The following is a 23,067-nucleotide window of genomic DNA, read 5'->3' as shown; positions in this document are numbered from 1 at the left end:
AATGAACCAAAAGAAGCAGAAAACAAAACAAAAGATTCAACAATCACACATTCAAACACACACAGCGAAAAGTGAAGAAAGAAAATTAAAGAAAAGAAGAAAAGAAAATACAACTTAATAAATATAAATATTAATTAACACACAATCAAAATAAAAGAAAACAAAAAATTTCAATGAAGAAAAATAAATAAACAAACAAGAAAAAAAATCACCGATAGCAAATCGATTTAAAAAAAGATCGATTACTAGTTGGGTTAACCGGAGAAAGAGAAAAGGGAGGAGCTTAGAGAATATTTGCCGCGAAATTTGAAAAGAGTGAATCGAAAGAGTTAGTAAGGTATGACTGGTAATGTTTTGGACTAATTTTTTAAAATTAAGTAGCGTCTCATTGACTAGACTTGATGGCTTCGTTTGACCGTAATAATTAAGATTCACTATCTGACTACAATTGTTGAAAAATTCAATTTCATGATGATTAAGATTAAAAAATACGGAGGTCCAAACATGAGCGCGTCGAAATTTAATTTCCTCTTTCATTCATCAATTTTCTATAAAACAATTGAATTCTCAAAAAATTTTTGGCTTTTTGCTTTTTCAATGGGAAAATACATGTAAATACATGAATGAATTTTCATCGATTGTGATCGATTAGAATGTGAATAATTATAATTTTGGATAAAGTCAATAAGTTCAGCCAGTCAGTCGCTAATCAATTTTAGTTAGCTTTTCAGGCAAAACGTCTGAGTTGTGATCATAAGATTGTTCACCATTAATCAGGTCAAGTTCCGAAATCCCAATAGGTTTCAGGTTTTTCCTGACATTTTGGTTTGAATCTACACCTTTTGGTCATCAGTCATTGGCATGGGTAGGTTTTCTTTAATAATTAAATCAAATCCAGTTAGGTGATTCACTCAGGTACGGATTAATTTAAATGCTCATCTGATTCTAATTATATTTGTTGTTAAAGAATCAGTTTGATAATGTGGGGTGAAATTCTCGATCTAAATTCACTAGTTTTCGAAAATTCAGACTAAACATAAAAATCGAGAAAATCACTTTTTGAGTTTGGAAGGGCCTAGAAAATCAATTAATCAGTTGTTTCTGAATGTAATTATAATCACCTGTCTTTTAATGATTGGTTTAGAATTTCAATTGATAGAATAAAGATTTAGTGGACAATCGAAGAAAAGTCCAAAAATTTGCAGGCAAATCAAGGGGTATTACTTTTTTGTTGTTATTTTTAAATTGACTTTTCGACTTTTTACAAATAATTAATTAATTGTTCGATTTATTAATTTTTTAATCAATAAAATTCTTACTATTTTCTCGCTAGTTTAAGATAGATATTAAAAAATCGTACCACTAATTAAATCAAAATCAAGAAGTTCCGTAACTTTGGGTGAATCAATCTAATATAAATGGCTTATGGTTGCCTTTAATTGAAAATTTAAGGCATTGAAAATTATCTTGATTGTGCTTGTAGCTTTCGATAGTAAGTAATTGCTAGCACTGAGAACGCTAAATTTTACTTTAATTTGAATTCATCTCATTTTGCCGAGCATTTTCAATAGGCACAATTTTTAGTCTCTTTGTTTTGTTGGTCTAAGGAAATGTAAGTTTGAAAATGCCTATTAGACATTTGGAACTCGTCAGAGGTAATAAAAATATTAAACTTACATTGAATTCATATAACTTCCATGTAACTTTCGATCATCTTTGAACCAGATAATTTCTGGACAAGGGTTACCATTGGACCTGCACTTTAATGTTACACTTTCACCAGCATCTTACCTTATAAATATATATTGATTTTTTTGGAGATGAATGGGCCTGATTAAGAGAAATTAAAATAGAAAATGGATTAATTATTAATAGATCATCAAAAAACAGTAACTGATGAATTTTTCCTCACCTGACGGACGTAATTTTCTTTCATTTGAACTTTTAGCATTGGACCACATTAAGCAGAAAGAAAATGATAGCAATAAAAGTAATAGTTGGTAGTTACACAAAATACAGTCACCTCTCTAATCGCACCCTTCTGCATGTGCCAAGTTTTTTGGTACCGATTGGTGTAGCATTAGAGAGGTGTATTGATGTTATAAAGTGTATAGAAAGAGAGAGAAAGAGTTAAATAACAGGGGAAAAAAGGCATATTGTCAGGCAGAGTGTCATCGACTGTCAAACACACAATTGTTTTAGTTAAATGTTTATCAAAACATGTGGCTGAAATCGAGCTTCACGTGAATTTGCAGACAGTTAAAATCTGTTACGACCATGACGATCAAGTTTAGGATTAGATATTTTTCATTATGGATCTCTGAGGCCGACGTTTCATTGTCAGGTTCACCGTCAGAATTTATTTACAGATCGATGATCAACTTTTTTCTGACTGTTGCTGATCTGATTCGACAACGAAAATTATTAGACTAGTTAATGGCGCCTGATCATGCGCACCAATAAATCCAGAGATCAAAAGCCTGACTCTTTATCGAGATTTGGCCCCACTGAGCGTGTTAACAAAAGTTGCATTGAATCAATAAAAAATAGACTTTTGATCTCTAGATATATTAGTGCGCTTGTAATCAGAAGCATAATGATCTAACTTGGGTGATCTAATAAGTTTTCATTCCGAAGTTATACGCTCTCAAAGTTGTATGTGTCGAATCAGATCAACTGCTGTAGCAGGTCAAAGAAAAAAGTTGTCGAAAAAAGCTCGAGTCCAGCTATAGAGCTATGTTTGAGGTTTAATTTGATCTACTTAAATAAATTCCTGACGGTGACCTGACGAAATGAGAGCTTGTCGAAAGAAATGATTAATAAGTCAACATCCAGAGATAGAAAATTTTCTAATCCTAGAGCTGGTCAGTCGATGGATCGTAAATAAGAACTAACATTCTGCAAAATCAATATGAAATTCGGTTTGTTATATGATATATTGACAGCAAAAACTTCTAATCGCCGATTGTATTGCCAACCAGAATTTTTTAGAGCTTTTAAAACGGATAGAGAGGTTTTATTAAATGTTCTAACTAAAACAATTGTTAATAAAGTGTTAGACGGAGGCGATAACAGGGTTGACATTACTCAAATTTGACGAGTATTTCGTTCATTTCCTTTTGATTTAATTAGATTGAACCATGGGTCGATGGGTTAATGTTGTAAAAGAAAAGTAAGTTATCATAAGTATCATCATTTGAGAACAAGAGATATACAATGAGTCTGATCTATAAAATAAAAAGAAATGACGGAAAAGTGTGATATTATGGAATGGATCACTTGAAACAATCAACGGTCAACTTACAAAAGAACTGGAAATTTTCTAATGGAAAGAATAGAAAATATAAAGTTCTAGATAAATAAAATTTGCAAATTAAGATTTTTATTAATTTACCATAGATGGGTTAAATTTTTAATTGTTTGAATTGAACCAAAAAATATACATGTATTGAGAAAGTTCAATCCTCTAATTGATTCAGTTTAATCAAGTGAACAACAATTTCATTTGATTCATAATTTCTGACTCTCTGATTAATCTAATTACGATTAATACAGCCAGAGTAACACCTCTCTAATCTCCGCCTCTATAATGTCACAGATTCTTCAATTTCACAATTTAATTTTGCCCCAATTAAGGAGATAGAGAATATAGTTATAATATGTCACACGCTTTAATCTCGCAATCACATATAACTCTTCGAATGATAAATAGTCAGTGTTTTCCATCTCTTGACCTTTACCTTTATTATTATCATTTCCTTCAAACATAATAAACTTACCATCTTCTTCTACTTCTTTTCATCCGCATCAGCATATTCCCTGCACTACTTAATCTTTCATCTCCAACCTCTTCCTCTTCAAAAATCAAATTCCTCTTGTTTATCATCTTCCTTTTACATCATCATTTTACTTTCCATCTCTTTCTCATCCTCTCTATCATCCATACGGTCATCCTCATCATTAACATTATCATGCTTCATTTGATTTATTTTGGTCAAATTCATTTTCAATCTCACCATTTTCCTGATTACTTATCATTTCATCGTTTCTGTTTCGGTTTTTTCATGTCCGGTGTCAGGATCCGGATCTCGTCTGAGAAGCTCACGAAGTTGGACAAACGGTTCACCTTTCGAAGATGAATTTAAATTTAAAACTTTTCGAGTCTCATTTGGTGATGAAATCATTTGCAAGTTCAATAATGAGAGAAGCCCTTTAACCCAAAATCAGTTGATGGATCAGCAATCTTAACCAATTGTTGATTATTAGATGAACGAAATGGAAACGGTAAACTTGGAACATGTTTCAATGAATTAATCACATTAACGTTACCATGATGATGACCATTGGTCAAACTTTTAGAATTATTATCATTATTAATTGAAAGACGACCACAATTAACTTTAATTGTTGATGTTGTTGCATCTGATTTAATCCGGCAGAAGCACAATTTACATCACAAGAAGATGAATTAACATTGTTTACACTTGCAATTGGAATCAATGTTTTCTTTAATGGCCAAAATTTCTTTAATATCAAAAATTTGTTCATGAGGAGAATATCCAAATATATCGATATGATGAAACGTATTCTTAGGAAAATATTGACCAACAACCAAGAATAAGATCAATCTACGATTGCCAGTTATCATTGCCCTATTTGCTTAACTTCGATGCTGGAAATTGTACAGAATCGGAACTGAAAAACTCTGACCTCCCTTACTTGTTTTCTCGGTGGCATTTTCACAATTACCCTCTCTACTTTCTTACACTAGAGCTGAATAACACGATTTATCTTATATATTGCTAATATTGAGTATACTTCCAGTGGATGAGGAAGATGATAAAGATGATCCAGTCAAACCAATGTTGTTGAAATTGTGTAAAGTTATATTAATAAGAAAACCAGAAATACTATCAACACCACTGGTCAAATTGTTAAGTACATTGTTATTAACACTTTCATTTGCACCAGAAGAGTTTGATTCATTTTTTGTTATTATTTTGTTCATTAGACTGAATCTTGAATGGATATTAATTTTTTTTTAATGTATTTAGGTTAACAATAGATGGCGAAAGGAGCAACTGGTTGAACAATCGGTTTAATTTAATTGTGATTATGAATTATTTTCATTTGATTTTCCTAATTAATCAATTGCTTATCAATTGGTGATTAATTTATGGAAAGTTTAAAGATAAGTTCATATGAAATGAAACAATTAAAGTCAAAGTTGAAAGACTTGACTAATTGTGATGATCAAAACAATTGATTATCATTTGATTTATATATACAATTAATCAAAGGTAATTAACATTTGAACAATTAATTTACTATTTTTTTTTATTAATGATATTTATATTTTCAAAGGTTTAATTGTAAACAATTTGTTGATGTTTAATTGTAACACTATCAATCATTATCACTGTTAAATCTCAATCTGATTAATTAATTGGTAATTGGTAATGACATCGTTAACTCAATTACTACAATTTAAACAATCATTAAATAAGTAACTAAATATTACTAATGATCTTGTTTACAAATTAACGATTAATCAATTTTAATTCTGTTTGTTTCAATCTTAAAGATCATTAGTAAATTGATTTGTTTCATTCCCTCCCAAACAATTAACCATTATCACCTTAATCAATATCAACAACGCTTAATATTTAATTGTTTCACTTTTATTTATAGAGATTAATCCAATTGAAATGATTTAGATTTTAGTAAATATGATTATTTAATTGTGATTGTTTTTCTGTTAATTTTAATGATTTAATTATCTCTCTCACTCTCTCCCATTGACAATTAATAGTTAATTGTAAGACTCACGAATGACAGAATGAGAAACTATATAAATTGTTTCGATTGATCAACTAATCAATTCATTCCCAATTTGAGCAATCAAATCAACTCTGTTAACATTATTTTTTTTAAGTCAAATTTAATTTAATTTATTTATTTTAACTTGTGTTAGTTGATTGTGTTAATTAATTTCTGTGAAAATGAGACTAAGTGTAAGTAAATGAAAAACCATTGGATAAAAAATCAATCTACCATTGGAATTAAATTATTGTTACAATTAGTTTTTCTCGAATGATTGGACATTTCGATTTCATTTTTCCATTACAATTAACTAATTATGATTTTCTCTCTTTTCTCTTTTAGTTAATTATGTTATTTTATGCTTTTTTCTTTTCCATGATCATCATTCTAAGTCAAAGTATTCCGATTCCAATTCCCATTCGTTTACCAATACCTATTCCACTGCCAGTTCCCCTGCCGGTGCCACTGCCGGTGCCTTTACCATTACCTATTCCCGTTCGTGACCCGGTGGGTGCGATTGGTGCTGTTGCCGGAATTGTGGGTGGACTGGCGAGTGGATTAGTTGGTGGACTTGCTAGCGGATTAACTGGTGGATTAGCGGGAGCATTGATTGCAAAGAAGAAGAAGAAAGAACATGGTGAACATTATGAACATGGTGAGGAGAAACATAAAGAAAAAGAAAAGAAAATGAAGGAAAAGAAAAAGAAAGATGAAAAGAAGATGAAGAAAATGATGAAAAAGGCTAAGAAAATGTCGAAAAAGAAAAGAAAAGAAAAGAAAAAAGATGAAAGGAGGTTCCATGCACGGTGGGTATTCTGATGATGATGGTCAAGGTGATTTTGACCTCGCAGGTAATCAGGATTCAGCTTATCAATCGGAGACCGATCAAAGTGATAACTCAGGTATGGAAGGTGAATCAGAACTTTCAATTCTGATTCTATTCATGGTAATGATCAAAGTGCTAATGATCAAGGTGATGGACTATTAGGATTTAATGGAGCTCAAAGTGACCACAATAGTAACGTGAATAACAATGCTAACGGTGATTATGGTAACTCAAATCATGGAACTGATCAGCAGTTAGTTTCTCAAGAGCAAAATGTTGATTCCTCCGGAGATCATGGAATTCCTGGAAATCATGGAGGTTCCGATGATCAAAGTTCATTTGGAGGATCAAATTTTAATACTCAAAATACTCAAAGTGCTCATGGTTCATCATTTGATCAACAACAAAATGTTCCCAATGAACATGGAGTTTCCAATGATCAAGAACTGTCCTCATTCTCGGGTTCAAATTCTGGTAACAAAACAATAATAATAATCCAACATCAACAGATCAACACGATTCATCAAGTGATAATCATAATATTCCACTCACAATGGTACTCGAATGATCAAGAATTGTCACCGTTTAGTGGATCAAATTCTGGAAAAATGATAATCCAAGTGACCATGGGTCAGCTAATCAAGATTCTTCTCATGATCATCATCAAGTTAACAACAATCAAGGTTTCTCATTTTCCGATACTTCTAATCAAGGTTCATCTAATGGTCAGTCAAATGATCAGTCGATTTCATCTGGACAACATCAAGACTCATCGATTCCAAATAGACAATCCTCTGAATCTCATGGTGAAACATCTCATGATAATGGAATGAGCTCATTCACTGAAAACACTTCAAGTTCATCAAATAATCAAGAAAACCCAAACAATGATCAACAAGGAACCAATCAAAATGAAGGGATGATCGCGTTCACTGAAACTGTTACTAACTCTGAAAATACTCCAGTTAATTCAGGAATCAATTCATTAGCCGACGAAGGACAATTAGCACTCAAAGTCCATCGAACGACAAACAAACCCCTTTACAAGGCCAAAAAGTACTTCAGTAATCAATTATCGCCGCAAGAATCTCAAGGAATCAGTCCGTTCGTCGAAACTGTTTCCACCGACCAATAGTCCAACTACTACTCAGAATTCCTCTAATCAAAACGATAATTTCTCAGTAAATTCTCAGAATGATAAAGAATTGACTTATTATTCTGATTCTAATTCTAGTTCTAATAATCCAGCGACTGACCAAACGTCCAGTCCACAAAGTGACCATCGAACTACACTTGAACCTAATTCTCTTCACGAATCAAATGGTTCAGATGAGAAAATAATCCCTCCTAATCAACAGAATGATCTAAGTAGTCAGTCAAATGAAAATTGGAACTAATTGTTTACCGATTAACCTTCTCAATCACAATCAATGTAACAATTAACCCTCAATACTAATTTTGAGGTGTAAGAAATTATAATTTATCAATATATTTATAACGTGTGCCAATCACAAAGAAAAATCAACTAATCAGGTAAACAATTGTTTCTTTAAACTTAATCATTTACTTTGAGTAAATTATTTTTCATCTTTTTCATTTGTTAATTTCAAATTAACTTTTTTGTTTAAAGTAATTTATTGATTGGAAAAAGTTATTTATAAACAATTAACCCTTTAATTTAATTGTACTATTATTTATTTCTTTTTTTATATTTATATAAACTTTATTTATTAATTGGTAATAAAAATTTATTTATTTAATTATTTCAATGATCATTAAATTTTTCATTCTATTGGCCTGATTATCACAATTAAATCGGTCCAATTGTTTTATTGGTTAATCGTTTTTAGAAAATTAAAAAATTGAACTTGAAATATTTTCACTTACGATTATTATAATTGACTACTAAATAAGTATCAATTGTATAATTGTAAATATTTTTCATTCAATTGTTGATTGATTACAATTTACTATCCTCCCAAGGTCGGAGGTAATTCATTAGGCATTTAGCACCCGAGAGGGTGGCCCTTGTGGGCACTGAGCTAAACGCTCAGTTCTTACAATTTTTGCTTGTAGTATTTTTACAATTTCATTGAAAATCTTTAGTTTGTTTACAATATTTTCTTCATTCATTAAATACCAGTCCTCCAATCGTAAGTGTCTTGTTGTCTTGGATTCATCAGCTTGGTTTTTGAACAGTGAGATTGTTTAAATTTGAATATGAAATAGGCATCAGTAGGTTGAGACGAAGGCCAAGATCAGGTCCAAAAAAGTTTAACTCATTAGGTTCGTCATGAAAAGAAAATAAAATTAGAAGAGAAATTTCAAATTTGTATCAAGTTAAGCGCTCAGTTTTGTACAGTGATTGTGTTTTTATTTTTAGGTTTGTATTTGATAAGTTTAAATTTGAAAGGCATCTGAGGCTTTGAGTGTGGTTTTTGGTTTCTTTGTTAGGTTATCAATCAAACTTACCAAGAAAACTAAAATGGTTGAAGTTATTAAATAAATAAAAGCATCAGTTTTAAGAGTAACAAGAACAACTAAAGTAACTGTTGAACTATCATAATTTTGGTATCAACTTGATCCTTGTGATGAGATTAACAATAATAACACAAAATTTAATTTTAAATTCACAAGTAAAGTTAATTAAATTAAAAATTATTAGGAGCGAAAAAAGTTAATCTTTCTCCTTAAGTTACAATTAATTTTCGCAACAATTCAACAACAGATGGAGTTGAAATCGAAAGTGATTATGATGACCTCTGGTGGAAATGTTGATAATTGAAGTTGATTTTTTTTCTCTAAAAATTTTTTTGTTTACATGAAGCAATTTTGTTATTTTCTCTCATTAACAATTAGTTATAACCTTTTAATTGTGTTTAATTAAACTGAGTGTATACAGTTTAAGGTAATTAAGCCTAATGGATAATTCAAATTGGTGGAAACACGTTATCGCTGGTGCATTTGCTGGTGGTGTTTCGAGAACGGTAACCGCTCCATTAGACAGAATTAAGGTTCTCTTACAGGTCCAAGGGGCTCAATTAGTCAGTATAAGAGGTTGTTATTATTATATGATTAAAGAGGGGGGTGTTAAATCGTTCTGGATGGGAAATGGTATAAATGTGATGAAAGTAGCTCCAGAAAATGCCTTGAAATTTACTTTCCATGATCAGGTAACATCATTTGTTAATCCAACTGTTAATCCATTTCTTTTTCTTCTTCTTCCTCTGTACACCTTGTATTCTGTATTTGGATTGTGTTGAATAGAGATTTTCATTTCTGTTTGTCGCTGTATTTTTGTCTCTCTTTCATTATCTCCACTCAAAATTGCTCTTCACATTGTGTTTTCGTTTCCTCTCTATGTGTTAACTACCGGGTTCATCACCATGAACCGGTCTGAAAAGTGTCTGAAAAGTTATTCATCTTGTTAACCTTGAAATTTTGCCTTCTTATTTTTCATTCTCACCTCTTTCGCAATCATCATCATGTCTCTTTAAATACTCTATTTCTCTTTTCTCTCTCTCGCTTTCATATCTTTTTCCTTGTTAATATGTGTATACTTTTGCCTTTTCTGTTTTATTCCTAGTCTAATATCTTACCTTGATCAAAAATCAATGACTAATCTGAATCATCATCTTTCTGTTTTCTTTTTTTTTCCTTCATTCTCTTTAGATTAAACTTCTCATGCATGATCAGATGAAAACTGAACTTGGCTTTATAGAGAGATTCATTTCCGGGTCCATTGCTGGATCTTTTTCTCAGACTGTGATATACCCGATGGAGGTTTTAAAAACTCGTTTCTGTCTTCGTAAAACTGGACAATATAAAGGCCTTTGGGATGCCATAGTTAAGATTTACACAACTGAAGGAGTTCGTGCTTTCTATAAAGGTTATATTGCCAATCTTCTTGGGATCATACCTTACGCTGGAATAGATTTAGCCACTTATGAGGTTCGTTTTAATCATCACCATCATCATTATTATGATTATCGAGGCAATTCATCAATCTCTCAGTTAAAATGAAAAGAGAAACATAAAATTGCTTCATAATTTTTGTTCAACAATATAAATCGATTATATTTTTTTTTATTATTATTGTTCTTTCATGTTTAATTATTATCAATATTTTCTCTTTTCTCTTATATATAGACCTTGAAAAGAATGTACATTCAAAGACATCCAGGGAACCCACCATTAGGACTTTATCTTGTCTGTGGGACTGTCAGTAATATAACGGGTGTTTGCATCGTCTACCCATTAACACTAATAAGAACTCGTTTACAAGCTCAAACATCTGATTCAGTTTTACCTATTTTAATGGTATTCAAGAAAATCATCGCCGAGGAAGGTTACTTTGGATTATATCGAGGAATATTACCCAATTTTCTCAAATGTACTCCAGCAGTTAGCATTAATTACTTTATTTATGAATTTACACGTATTCTACTCGGAGCTGAAATGTCTTGACGACACTTAGTCATAGGTATCAACATTTCATTTCACAACAAAAACACCCAGAGATTTATTATTATGTATATTTAAAATGCTTAAATAACTAAGATCATCCAAAAAAACTGTTCCTCATCTCGATTTCACATGAGCCAACAACAAGAACCACCAACAATCAACATCATCTAATTTTCAATTTTATGGGCCAGGGATTTACCTCGTATTCACATTACTCTTTTTCTCGCACATTTTTTTCAGTCTTTTTTTCATTTTCTTTTTTTCTCTTTCATGTAATTTCTCTCTCACTCTCTCTCTCTTTCTCCTATCAGGACCTTTGACATCTTTTTCCATTTTGCTGTTAATTTATTCACCTTTATATTGTTTCCTTTTTCTCTTACTTTCGTTTTCCTCCACAATGGATTTCAAATGAAACAAGCAAGAGGTGCGAATCTAAATTATACAGATGACCAACGAATTAAGTTGATTAATTAAATGTAAATATTTCTACAGGTTTTCCTCATCCTGTGAATTGAGGACAAGTAAAATGAGATGAAAAGTCTTTCTTGTGAAATAAAGCGATATGTTTTCTGAGCTTTTCTAAAGATGATTGTCTCAATTGTCCGAATATCTTTTTTTTTAATTGTTTCGCGAGAAAGAAACAAAATTCATTTTCATTGGGGTTTGATTGGGTTTTTTCATCTAAGGCTTTTATTACAAATGACTGTCGAAGGGACACAAAACAAAATAGAATTTTGTTAAGTTGGGTTAATTTGAAGAAAAAGGTAACTGGACAATCAAATATTCTTTCAGTTACCTTTCAATCTCTTTTTTTTTCTCTAGACAATGACAGATATTTGCAATAGAAAACCTTAATAACAAAATTCTTCGTTTCTTAAATTAATAGAGTCTGATTGGAGGTCCCATGGATGATTTGATGTGTAGGGATTTAATATTTTGCCAATTCTTTTTGAGAAGAGAGACCAAAAAGTTGACGCCTAAGTTGATGTTTTGAGCCAATTCATCGGGTGTCATTTGAACATGGCCAATGGCTACAGCCAAACATAAAACCTTCTTCATTTGGAACTTGATGGTTGCCTTAACTTCATCAGCTTTAGCCACCATACTTTCATTGTGAGTCAACAGCGCTGGAAATTTACCAGCTTTGTTTAGACCAGGACCAAGGAGACGAGGAATTTGTTTAATCAATGATTCAGAAGCAAGGAAAGCATCATAACCTTTGGCCAATTTCTTAACCAATTTCTTGTTCTTGTTCAACTTTTTCAAATCATCGGCATTCTTAGCATCCAATCCATTGGCAGCAGCTTCGTCACAATGTTGCTGATCTCCAAGAATACAAACTCGGAATCGAGGTCGAGGAATATGTTTCACCTTAACGGTACCAGAGAAACGCTTATCCTTTTGGGGATCATAATTTTTAAGACCAATTTGTAATTCGACAGTCTCAAGGAAATGTCTTTTATTCCTTTTACTTTCCAATAGGACTTGGTTTACTCCTTCATAAAGAGCATCTTTAGTTACCTTTGAAACGACCATTTCAATTCACTAATTAATTACAATAAAACCCTAAACAATAAACACAAACGAACAAATAACCACTCTAGATGATTGAATTAATCACAAAATCAAAATTAAATTACTTAATTTAGTTGTTAAACTAATCCCATGTGCCAAATATTTAAGATTTTGCCTTAAACAAAAAATTATCAACTGAAGACCGGATACAGAACCGACTTCCTTTCGAATAGGGGACCGTATACTAAATACGCTTTAGAATAGAATAGAAAAAAAAATTTCTTTTCTTTTTCCAAACAATTAAGTCTCAACTCTCTTTAATTAATTTTGTTTTTCTATTTTAATGAATAGACTCTTAAATCATTTATTGATTGGGAGAAAAAAATTAGAAGAATAAGAACAATTAAATTAGAAAACAATAACAATTAGAATAAAATTTAAAATCGAAATGAAAACAAATCAATGATTATGGAAAATTATATTTTCTTAATCAAATTAACTCTAATTTTGTTCAATTGTTATTTTTTTTTTAATCAGATTCAGTTAAGTTAATCTTGAGGATCTAATTGTTGTGAAGATTAATTATTTTTGTTACAATTAAAATTTGATTGTTTACATTGATTTCCATTCATTAGGTGGCGCTTGTTAGTCAACACATGTTAATGTTTTCGTTTGGTTTTAGTGTTGATTTAATTTTCTAATTTTGTTCCTCTTAACATGTTAATTAGTTGATTAATTGGATTGATCTTTTTTATTGTCAAAGTTACAATTGATTCTCTGGTATCATGTTATCATTTAAAACAATCGTTTCTCGAGTACAACCACAAAGAAATCGAGTAATTTTCATGCCTCATGTGGTTAAATCAACTTTAACCAAATCAGCTGCTAGGTAAGTTTTGTAATTCTAATTGTTTTTGATTCAATTGTTGTTTTTATGATTTATATTGATTTACTGTTTTTTTCTCAATTTTTGTTGATAGTAATACTGGCAAATCCAAGACTTTTAGTGAGAAGAAAATCTTTACCTGTGATACCACTTGAACCAAAATCGATGAAAAATTTGGTCAATCAAACAAATGTTGGTGAAGAATTGACTGGAAGGAAAATTCAACGTCTTGAGATTTTACAATTGTTACAAAAATTTTATCAACGACCACATATTAAAGAGATGGCAATTGAATTGGGAATGGATCTTTCAATTTACAATCAAGCTTTTAAAAGTTTTCAACAATATTGTGTTACAACTAATCCTTTACCAGTTGATCTTCATGTCACTTTCTCGGATATTTTAAATAACTCTGGTCATGTTGATGATATTTACACACCTTTTATTAAATATGCTCGTTCTATTTTTCCTCATCTTGATTGTATTGAGGAATTAAAGAAAATCAGTGACCTTCGACTTCCACCAAACTGGTATCCTGAGGCAAGATCAATACAGAGGAAAATTATTTTCCACTGTGGACCAACTAATAGTGGTAAAACATATCATGCTTTAGAAAGATTTTTATCCGCCAAATCGGGTGTTTATTGTGGCCCCTTGAAGTTATTAGCTGTTGAAGTACATTCAAAGGCCAATGATAGAGGAACAAAATGTGACCTTGTTACCGGAGAAGAGCGTCGATTAGCCGATCCAAGTGGAGCACCTTCACCTCATAATGCTTGTACCGTAGAGATGGTATCAACTCGAGATAATTGTGAAGTCGCTGTTATCGATGAAATTCAAATGCTTCGTGATCCTCAACGAGGTTGGGCTTGGACAAGAGCCTTACTTGGTGTGCCCGCTTTAGAGGTACATTTATGTGGTGAAGAAGCAGCGGTAGACATTGTTAAAGAAATTTTACTTCCAATTGGCGAAACAGTTGAAGTTCGTAAATATAATCGATTAACTAAATTAACAATAAGTGATGAACCCTTATTATCATTGAATAATGTTCGACCTGGAGATTGTATTGTTTGCTTCAATAAAGCCGAACTCTATGCAACTGTCCTGGAATTAGAGAAAATGGGAAAAGAAGTGGCCGTTATCTATGGTAGTTTACCACCGACCAGTAAATTAGCTCAAGCAAGAAAATTTAATGATCCATCTTCATCTTGTAAAATATTGGTTGCAACCGATGCCATTGGTATGGGTCTTAATTTAAGTATTAATAGAGTTATTTTCAAATCAATTGAGAAACTCAATACCAATGATAAAGGAGAAAAGGAGAAACAGTTAATCAGTGTTTCTCAAGCACTTCAAATAGCTGGACGAGCAGGTAGATTTGGAACTGATTACTCGGAGGGTTTCGCCACCACCATGCACAAGGAAGATCTTCAAATATTGAAAAAACTTCTCGTTCAAACAGTTGATCCAATTGTTGCCGCTGGTCTTCATCCAACCGCTGAGCAGATTGAACTTTTTGCTTACTATTTACCGAAAGCAACTTTATCCAATTTAGTAGATATTTTTGTCTCACTGTGTCAAATTAATTCATCGAATTACTTTATTTGTGATATTAGTCCATTCAAAGCTTTAGCTGATATGATTCAACACATTAATCTACCATTAAGAGCTCGTTATGTTTTCTGTTGTGCACCAATTAACCTTCAATATGGTTTCGTTTGTAGTATGTTCACCAAATTTGCTCGGCAATACAGTATCAATGAACCAGTAACTATCGACTGGTTGAGTAATCAAATTAATTGGCCTGTTCCAATACCGAGAAATATTAATGAATTAGCTTCATTGGAGATGACTTTTGATGTTCTTGATCTTTATCTATGGTTAAGTTACCGTTTTCCAGATCTTTCCTGATCCTGAATTAGTAAGAGGATTACAGAAGGAGATTGATGGTAAAATTGAGAAAGGATTAATTCATCTTGCTAAATTGATTACTGCTAATTTAAAATCAAGTAAACTCAGTTCACCATCGACTAGAACCCGAAGACGAATAGAACCAGCAATTAATGGAAAAGTCGACCAATCATCAACAACTTCGAACGAAGATCAATTTAAAACTGAAGAAATCACTGAGTCTCCAACAGCTAAGAAATTAGTTCAATCTGGTCAAATATCTGCAGAGATGTTAAAGAAGCTGCACAAGGAATGGAGTAAAAAGAAATAACAAATTTTTTTGACGATGCAAAAGAGAAAACTGTAAATAGTAAATTTAGAGCTATAGATTTTGTACAATAAAAATTGTTTACAACGAAGCGACTATAACATTTAGTTTGTTGAGAGCACGTTTTTGAGGTGAAAAGCCTAACACACTTGAGAAATAGAATTTAAGACGTTAAGTCAGCGCGAAGAACAACGGGGAAATGTGTGAATAAGATGAAAGAAATGAAGAATCACCATGAACGATTGAATTAATGTTGAAACATTATTAATTTAATTGGAAACTCTATGTCAGCACAATACAAAACAATTAGAGCTTAAGCTTGGTTCTTCGCCAATGTCTCCTTTTAGCATTGTATCGAATCTTGTTTCCATTTTTCATTCTTATCCATTGAGGAATAGGTCGGTTGGTCTTTTGTTTTTTGGCCAACTTGATTTTAATCCTAAATGTCTTATGGGCAGACTATAGAAGAGAAGAAAAAAAATCAAGATAGAGAACAAAAAATGAGAATCAAAGAAAACATAAAATAATTCAATCACAAATAGAAAACATAGATAACTAATTATTCACAATGATTCTCGATACAAAACTTACCATTTTAAACTAATTTTACACTCACAATTAAAGAAATAACTTATTAATTACAATTAACAATCTCTAATTGAAACAAAACAAAATCTTGAAACCAAAAAATGAAGTAAAAGTAACTTTCCGGTTCCGTTTGGAAGAAAAAAAATTAGGGACCGATTACTAATTACAGAATGTAAATTCTTTTCTATTTTATTTGGGGAATAAAATTTCTGATCCATTCAAATGGATTCAGATATTTGTATGTAAACAATTAATTTTTTTCATTCTCTTTGCGTTTTAATTAATGTGATTGATTTAAATTGTGATTGATTTTCGCTTATGAATGTGGTCTGCACCAATGGACACTAAGGTCACCATACCTGCTGAGGTACAAGAAACAATCAGTAAGGTGTTGGTTTCAGATGATCCTTTGGACCAATGTGATTTTGATGCCATTGATTATATTAATACAATTTTTCCAACCGAACAGTCATTAACCAATATTGATGATGTTTTATCTAAAATGAAGGATAAAATAAGAAATTTAGATCAAGATATTAGACGAGTTGTTAGAGGTCAAAGTGATGTTGAAACTGAAGGTCGAGCTGCATTGGATGAGGTGAAAAGGGTAATCGGTGTATTGACAAGTAATATTGGTGAAATGAAGGAACAAGCCAAGAAATCAGAGCAAATGGTTCATGAAATTACTGCGGATATCAAACAATTGGATAATGCTAAAAGGAATTTAACTTCATCTATCACCATGTTAAATAATCTTCATATTCTCGTTGAAGGGGTTGATAAACTCAGGTAAGAATTGGATGAGTTTGTAAACAAATCCAAATGTCATTTGGTTTGTTTTATTGCTTTAAATTTGTTTATCGTTTTAATTTATTCTCATTTTTTTAATTACAGTGAAGCTTGTTCCAAACGTAATTATGGAACTGCTGCTGGTATCCTTCAAAGTGTAAATGATGTTTTAAATCAATTGGATAAACATCGACATATTCCTCAGATTAAACAACTTTCAAGTCAATTAAATGATATCACCGATTCCTTAGCAGAACAGATTAAAGCTGATTTTAAAGGTGTACTTGAAGGTAGACCTAAATCTAAACAAGGAGCTGCTATTTCACAAAGTCAATTACGATTATTAGCCGAGGCCTGTCTTGTTGTTTCCACCATGTCTCAAGATGGTGATAAAAATCCTGTTAAAGATCAGCTTCTTGAATGGTTCATAGACTCAGAATTGGAAGAGTATAAAGCTTTATTTCAAGATAATCAAGATTTAGCCTGGTTGGATAAAATTGATAAACGGTATAATTGGCTGAAGAAACACCTAATTGAATTCGAGGAAAGATTTGGTCGCATGTTTCCTCCCAAATGGGAGGTAAGTGAATGTATTGCAGTTGAATTTTGTAATTAACCGCTTCTCAATTAAGCAAGGTGATGCTAAATCGAGCCAACGAGATGAATGTCCGTCTACTATTATTTGCATTTAGCAAAACTGTTGCCTTTGAAAATCTATTGAATCAAAGGTTTACCGGAGTAACTTTGATCAATGAAGAGATGAGTAAAGAGAATTTACTAAATCCATTTGCTGGTTTAATTACTCACTGTTTTGAACCTCATTTGAAAATCTATGTTGAAGCGCAGGAGAAAAATTTATCCCAATTGATTGATCAATTTATCGATGAATATCAGAAGCAAAAGTTTACCAATGATCGAAATGTATCAGAAGTTTTTCCTTCCGCTGGAATCCTTTTCTCACAATATAAAAATTGTCTAGTTCAATGTGTCCAACTGAGTACCGGTCGTCCTTTGGTTGAATTATCGTTTAAATTCAAGAAAAATCTGGAAGATTATGCGACTCGAGTTCTAAACAACAATCTACCTCGAATTAAAACTTCCAGTTTATCAGCTTCTGGAGTTTCCGTTATAAATGCCGCTATTTCGGCGGCAGGTCTTCTTCAGATCAGTCTAAAGGAAGGAGAGGTCGTTCGATACACGAAACAAGATCTCTGTCAAATTTGCTGTATCCTTTTAACTGCTAATTACTGTCTGGAAACAGTTCAACAATTAGAGAAAAAACTTCAAGAAAAAGTGGATAAACAATATGTTGATAAGATAAACATGAGCTCGGAACAAGATTTATTTCATAGGTAAATATTTACAGCGAGAATTTGATTGTTTTTTCTAATCTCTTTTCAATTATTCTAATTAGAATTTTTTTTTCTTCTTCCTTCCTTTTCATTTTAGAATAATTTTAAATTGTATTGATTTGCTAATCCAAGACATTGAATCAGGATGTGAATTGGGCTTTTCTCTTATGGTTAAAACTCAATGGTCAACAATTGGAACACCAATTGATCAAAGTCCTTACGTTAAATTAATCGTTGATAATTTACAACAAATATTCCCTTTTATTCGTGAAAATTTACAAGATGCGAGAAAATATTTTACCCAATTGTGCAATAGATTCGCTCAGATTTTCATTCCAAAATTTATTGGTTATTTATTCCGTTGTAAACCTTTACGACAAGAAGGAGCTGAACAATTACTTTTAGATACTCATCTATTGAAAAAAGTATTACAAGAACTACCTGGTTGGGAATCAAATGTTAAATCAGCTCCAGCCTCTTATGTCAAGGAAGTGATCAGAGGGATGACCAAAGCTGAGATGATTTTAAAAGTTGTTCTGGTTCCTCATCGAGATGTTGCTCATTATATTGAAAGTTACATCAAACTACTTCCTGATTCCAATTTAGAAGAATTTATCAAAATTTTAGACATGAAAGGAGTTCGAAGACCAGAATCAACAGTTCTAATTGATTCATATCGAGTAGCACCTAAAGGAGATGCTAACGAATCAAATTCGATAACACAAACAACTATCGACCAAGAATCAAGTAAAATCAAAAGACTTGAAAAGCTTATAAAACGATCTTGATAACGACGATAATTAATTAATTATTATAAACACATAATTTAATACTTTCTAAAGTAAGCAAAATTACAATAAGTTGATATATTTATGTTGTTTTGTTAAAAAAACAACCAACAAAATCAATTATATACAATGTACATTTATTGAGGGTGATCAAATTAACCTTTATTTATATTATTATTTATAAATTAACAATTAGAATCTAAACTGTCTAATCCACCATCACGTTTATAATATTCAGCTAATAATATCATAACATCAGTTTCTTCATCTGTTAATGAGAATTTATTTTTCAACGATTCTCGTGATTTAAGGTTTGCTTTTTCAAATCTTTCCCCAATTCGATCAAGTTCAGCCTCTGGTCGAATACGAAATGGAATATACTTTTTTAAAGCTTCCATCATATTGTCATTGGAACTTGAACAAAGTTGACAAATTATTCCAAAAACTTGACTAACTTTAAGTGATTTAACTTCATTTCGTATAGAAACATAATCATTTAAAGGTAATTTAGCTGTTCGAAGTCCTCTCGTTGTGATTTAATGGCTGATAAAGGTTCATTGGTTAAAGTATCAATCATCCCTCCGATAATATAAATATCATCAGGATCATATTTAAGCACATTATCGGTGTCCGCAGTTAAATAAACTAACCTTTCCTTTGGAAATAGATCAAGATAAGATTTGGAAGTTGCCTCGATCATATTAGATGATAATGATTTAAAATCAAGATCAAATATTGAGCAACTGGACTTTCTGGTTTAAGATTACAGAAAAATAATTCAATCGGTTCAGGCGATTCTTTTAAAATTCCCATGCTAATTTTAACCTGAGCAGTTATCGTCATGTGTTGTTTAGCGGTCATATACTGGTCGTAATCAAAGTCGAATATAATTTTCTGTGTTCCCGCTAGTTTCCATTGAGCGATTCGACTGAGGCAATACTCACGCATTCGCTTTGTGATATTATAACTACAAACAGGACAAATGTTGTGGAATTTGTAAATCGGTTTACCGGTTTCTTGGTCGAAAGTGACCTGAGTTCAGGTTTAGGTCTTGAGAAAATGGCCTCTTTGATCTCTTGCTTATATTCAACCATAGACTCTCTTTTAGCTTGTAACTTTCCCATACTTTTAATGTAACTTCTGATTTGTCTTGGTTTCATTTTCACCATATAATCAACGTCAGTTGCTTTCAGAGTTTCCGGCCTAACAGATTCATCGATGGAATAAAATATCTCAATTATTTCTGATAATTTAGTCTGATATTTTCCTCTTCTTTGATTAAACTCTTCCATTAATGATCCAGTAATATTTCTTTGAGCAATCATCTTATTATGATTGTAAGTTTCAACTGGACTTGATTTAGTTTCCTCAGTTTGACAAGATTGGTTTGGCGAATTTGGTTCAGTGGGTAAACATTTTCTCTTCTCACTTGAAGTCTCGGAATAATTAGTATTACTATAAATATTTAAATAGAAAAAAAAGTCAAAATCAAACAAATTTTAATATAAAAAGAGAAACAATTAGAAAATAGTCTAATTACCTTGCAATTGATTTAATTGAAAGTGAATTAAAAACTTGAGACATTAAAATTACTCGATTCCTTAGTGGTTGTACTCGAGAAACGATTGTTTTAAATGATAACATGATACCAGAGAATCAATTGTAACTTCGACACAAAAAAAAATCAATTCAATTGATCAACTAATTAACATGTTAGGAGAAACAAAAAATTAAATCAAAATTAAAACGAAATGAAAACAAAAACATTAACATGTGTTTCTCTCGAGCGCCTCCTGGTGGATAGAAATCAGTGAGTTCCAATTGTGTTCAGATTATTGTTTACAAAATTTTTCTGATAATTAATTGATTAGTTTGATTAGTTTTCTTTTTTCTATTCATAGTAATTCAAAGATAAGCAACATGTTTACTTTAAGAAGAGTTCTATCTGGTGTTTCTTTGCTTAGAAATGGATCAATAACCATGAAGAAAATAATTGAATCTGATTTTCTAAAATCATCTCAATGGTAAGTTGAGTTAACATGTGAAGAGATTTTAATTTTGATTTTGATTTTAATTGTATTTCTTTTTTTTTGTTTTATTTTCGGGGTTTTTCATTGATATTTAACAATAGTAAATTGAGTATTATGTCTCAAAATATTGGAGAAAAGGTGAATTTTAATGGACAGAATTTAGCTAAAAGTAAAGGTGATGGCTTGGAATTCAGTAAAATAACTGAAGCTGATAATTTGAAATTGTATTTTAATAAAGTTAATCAAACAATTGATTCAACTTCAAAGGATCGTCACTTTGCTGTTGTTTACATGTACAGTAAACAGAAACTTTTAACCGAAGGTGATATGTTTTACGTGTTAAAAGATTTACCTGCTAATCCTGGTGATAGAATTAAATTGGAAAAGATAATGATGATTGGAAATGATAAATTAACTCTCGTTGGAAGACCTTTGCTAGATCGTAATTTGGTTCATGTGGAAGCGACAGTTATTGAAAAGACTCATAGTCACACTTTTATGGGCTTGTGGCCAAAAGCGTTCTCATCGTTTCCGTCGATATTATTTCCAACGTAAACCATTAACGATTTTGAGAATTAATGAAATTCGTATTTGTCATCATATTAACGAATCACATAGTTTTCCAATAATCATTTTTGAAATAGTCAGTTGGTTTATATAACTTTCGCTTTGTCAAACTACTTTTGCTTGTGATTAAATATTTCAATCAATTTATTTAGTAAATTTAATTGTTACCATTCTAATTTTTGTGATTTTTGTCGAAAATTTGTTTTCCACTTTGTCGATATCAATATGTCAACTTACCAACCACCTCACCCACTACCTTACCAGCCATCTCACTCACATCAACTTTTTTTCTCATCTTCATTCTTGCCTCATTTCTGTCTCACACTCGACTTGATAAGCGACTTGAGTCCCTAACATTTCATGTCGTTAATATTGTAATATCATCCTCATCTTCTTATCGTTTTCATCCTCATCCTATTCAAAGATATTACCTCATTGTTTTATTGGTTGGATTATAAGGAGATAATCTCAATCAATAAAAGTGAATTTTAAACTCCAACAAAAAATCCTAAATTCTCAATCATCTCATGATAATTGTGTGTTAACCATTTTGATAGTTAATTCAATTTCTCTTGAATTTGTTTTCGTATAACAATTACAACCACCAAACAAAATGCTTCCATTTGAAACTCCAACCATTTTTGAACGATTACCTAAACAACTTTTCTCAGTACCAAAAGTTGTTTCCAATCAGAAGGATAAATTTGAATCCGATGAACTATTTCGTCGATTAAGGAGGTATGTTAAACATTATAAGTTAATTAACTTCAAATCGATTGATTAATTGTCGTTATCACATTTTGTTTAGATTCGTTATGTTGGTTATAAAGATCGCCCTTTAGTTGAACGTCGACTAAGATTTCAAACTGGATGTCGAGAGGGAACAACAGATCTCGTAAGTTAATTAATACTAATTAACAATCATCAATCAGTTAATTATATATCATCAGATACTAATCAATATAAACTTTTACCTTTCCACCAATCACCAGGTATTTATACCAACGGGAAAAATCTATAATTAGTGTTTAATTCATGTGTATTTACAATCAACAATCAAATTTGATTATTACAAAGATTTCACTTTGGTTCAACTGCTCACCTTGATCATCATCATCATCTTACCTGCAAGTGATGCACTGATTTTTTTGTCTCAATGTACAGTTAATAAAATGTTAATTATTATTATTATTTTTTTGCTTGATTATTTTGCTTACA

At 31.4% G+C, this 23,067-nt stretch overlaps 6 protein-coding genes, 2 long non-coding RNA genes and 1 pseudogene across 9 annotated transcripts; 6 read left to right on the top strand and 3 right to left on the bottom strand.

Annotated features, from left to right (window-relative positions):
- The first annotated feature begins 5,896 nt into the window (after positions 1–5,896).
- Positions 5,897–8,046, top strand: LOC128396703 (putative uncharacterized protein DDB_G0282133). The gene is made up of 5 exons (XM_053357318.1): positions 5,897–6,014; positions 6,166–6,629; positions 6,783–7,123; positions 7,363–7,753; positions 7,884–8,046. Exons 1-5 carry the CDS (start codon positions 6,003–6,005, stop codon positions 8,044–8,046), a joined length of 1,371 nt encoding a protein of 456 aa, XP_053213293.1. The 5' UTR covers positions 5,897–6,002.
- Positions 8,047–8,459: 413 nt separating this feature from the next.
- LOC128396700 (uncharacterized) lies at positions 8,460–9,355 on the bottom strand. The gene is made up of 2 exons (XR_008326837.1): positions 9,122–9,355; positions 8,460–8,927 (listed from the first exon to the last, which is right to left on the bottom strand). It is a non-coding gene; the product is annotated as an uncharacterized LOC128396700 (long non-coding RNA).
- Positions 9,356–9,438: 83 nt separating this feature from the next.
- Positions 9,439–11,618, top strand: LOC128396698 (calcium-binding mitochondrial carrier protein SCaMC-2-A-like). 2 transcript variants are annotated; one of them, XM_053357316.1, is made up of 4 exons: positions 9,439–9,822; positions 10,322–10,600; positions 10,799–11,132; positions 11,428–11,618. In XM_053357316.1, the coding sequence occupies exons 1-3, from the start codon at positions 9,571–9,573 to the stop codon at positions 11,114–11,116; spliced, it is 849 nt and encodes a 282-aa protein (XP_053213291.1). In that variant the 5' UTR covers positions 9,439–9,570; the 3' UTR covers positions 11,117–11,132; positions 11,428–11,618. The 2 variants fall into 2 exon arrangements, with proteins under 2 accessions (XP_053213291.1, XP_053213290.1); XM_053357315.1 differs by having other exon boundaries at positions 9,440–9,822; positions 10,799–11,617.
- A 279-nt stretch (positions 11,619–11,897) lies between these two features.
- LOC128396709 (60S ribosomal protein L10a-2-like) lies at positions 11,898–12,832 on the bottom strand. Its single transcript, XM_053357322.1, has one exon. It carries the CDS (start codon positions 12,650–12,652, stop codon positions 11,996–11,998), a length of 657 nt encoding a protein of 218 aa, XP_053213297.1. The 5' UTR covers positions 12,653–12,832; the 3' UTR covers positions 11,898–11,995.
- A 373-nt stretch (positions 12,833–13,205) lies between these two features.
- On the top strand, positions 13,206–15,826 carry LOC128396708 (ATP-dependent RNA helicase SUV3 homolog, mitochondrial-like). Its single transcript, XM_053357321.1, is given in 4 exon segments — positions 13,206–13,520; positions 13,612–13,639; positions 13,641–15,418; positions 15,420–15,826. Coding segments are annotated over 4 exon segments (2,229 nt in total). The 5' UTR covers positions 13,206–13,416; the 3' UTR covers positions 15,739–15,826.
- Positions 15,827–16,623: 797 nt separating this feature from the next.
- On the top strand, positions 16,624–19,464 carry LOC128396707 (vacuolar protein sorting-associated protein 53 homolog). The gene is given in 4 exon segments (XM_053357320.1): positions 16,624–17,112; positions 17,218–17,723; positions 17,726–18,464; positions 18,562–19,464. Coding segments are annotated over 4 exon segments (2,403 nt in total). The 5' UTR covers positions 16,624–16,645; the 3' UTR covers positions 19,253–19,464.
- Positions 19,269–20,836, bottom strand: LOC128396702 (tRNA methyltransferase 10 homolog C-like; annotated as a pseudogene).
- Positions 20,837–21,053: 217 nt separating this feature from the next.
- On the top strand, positions 21,054–21,901 carry LOC128396701 (39S ribosomal protein L21, mitochondrial-like; the record flags this gene model as incomplete). The annotated part of the gene is given in 3 exon segments (XM_053357317.1): positions 21,054–21,276; positions 21,384–21,788; positions 21,790–21,901. Coding segments are annotated over 3 exon segments (621 nt in total), but the record flags the coding sequence as incomplete, so codon positions are not given.
- Positions 21,902–21,923: 22 nt separating this feature from the next.
- On the top strand, positions 21,924–22,858 carry LOC128396706 (uncharacterized). The gene is made up of 3 exons (XR_008326840.1): positions 21,924–22,587; positions 22,658–22,744; positions 22,842–22,858. It is a non-coding gene; the product is annotated as an uncharacterized LOC128396706 (long non-coding RNA).
- Positions 22,859–23,067: the final 209 nt, after the last annotated feature.

The sequence above is a fragment of the Panonychus citri genome, unplaced genomic scaffold (assembly GCF_014898815.1).
Source record: "Panonychus citri isolate SS breed McGregor unplaced genomic scaffold, ASM1489881v1 Contig00025, whole genome shotgun sequence".
Lineage (NCBI taxonomy): Eukaryota > Metazoa > Arthropoda > Arachnida > Trombidiformes > Tetranychidae > Panonychus > Panonychus citri.
This window is presented reverse-complemented; position numbering and strand designations above follow the sequence as displayed.

Coding starts and splice junctions, on each gene's coding strand:
- LOC128396703 (XM_053357318.1), top strand. Junction 6,630..6,782: donor GAAAGGAGGTTCCATGCACG/GTGGGTATTCTG, acceptor TAATGATCAAAG/TGCTAATGATCAAGGTGATG. Junction 7,124..7,362: donor ATTCTCGGGTTCAAATTCTG/GTAACAAAACAA, acceptor CTTCTAATCAAG/GTTCATCTAATGGTCAGTCA.
- LOC128396698 (XM_053357316.1), top strand. CDS start 9,571: ATGGATAATTCAAATTGGTGGAAACACGTTATCGCTGGTGCATTTGCT. Junction 9,823..10,321: donor AATTTACTTTCCATGATCAG/GTAACATCATTT, acceptor CATTCTCTTTAG/ATTAAACTTCTCATGCATGA. Junction 10,601..10,798: donor TAGATTTAGCCACTTATGAG/GTTCGTTTTAAT, acceptor TCTTATATATAG/ACCTTGAAAAGAATGTACAT.
- LOC128396709 (XM_053357322.1), bottom strand. CDS start 12,652: ATGGTCGTTTCAAAGGTAACTAAAGATGCTCTTTATGAAGGAGTAAAC.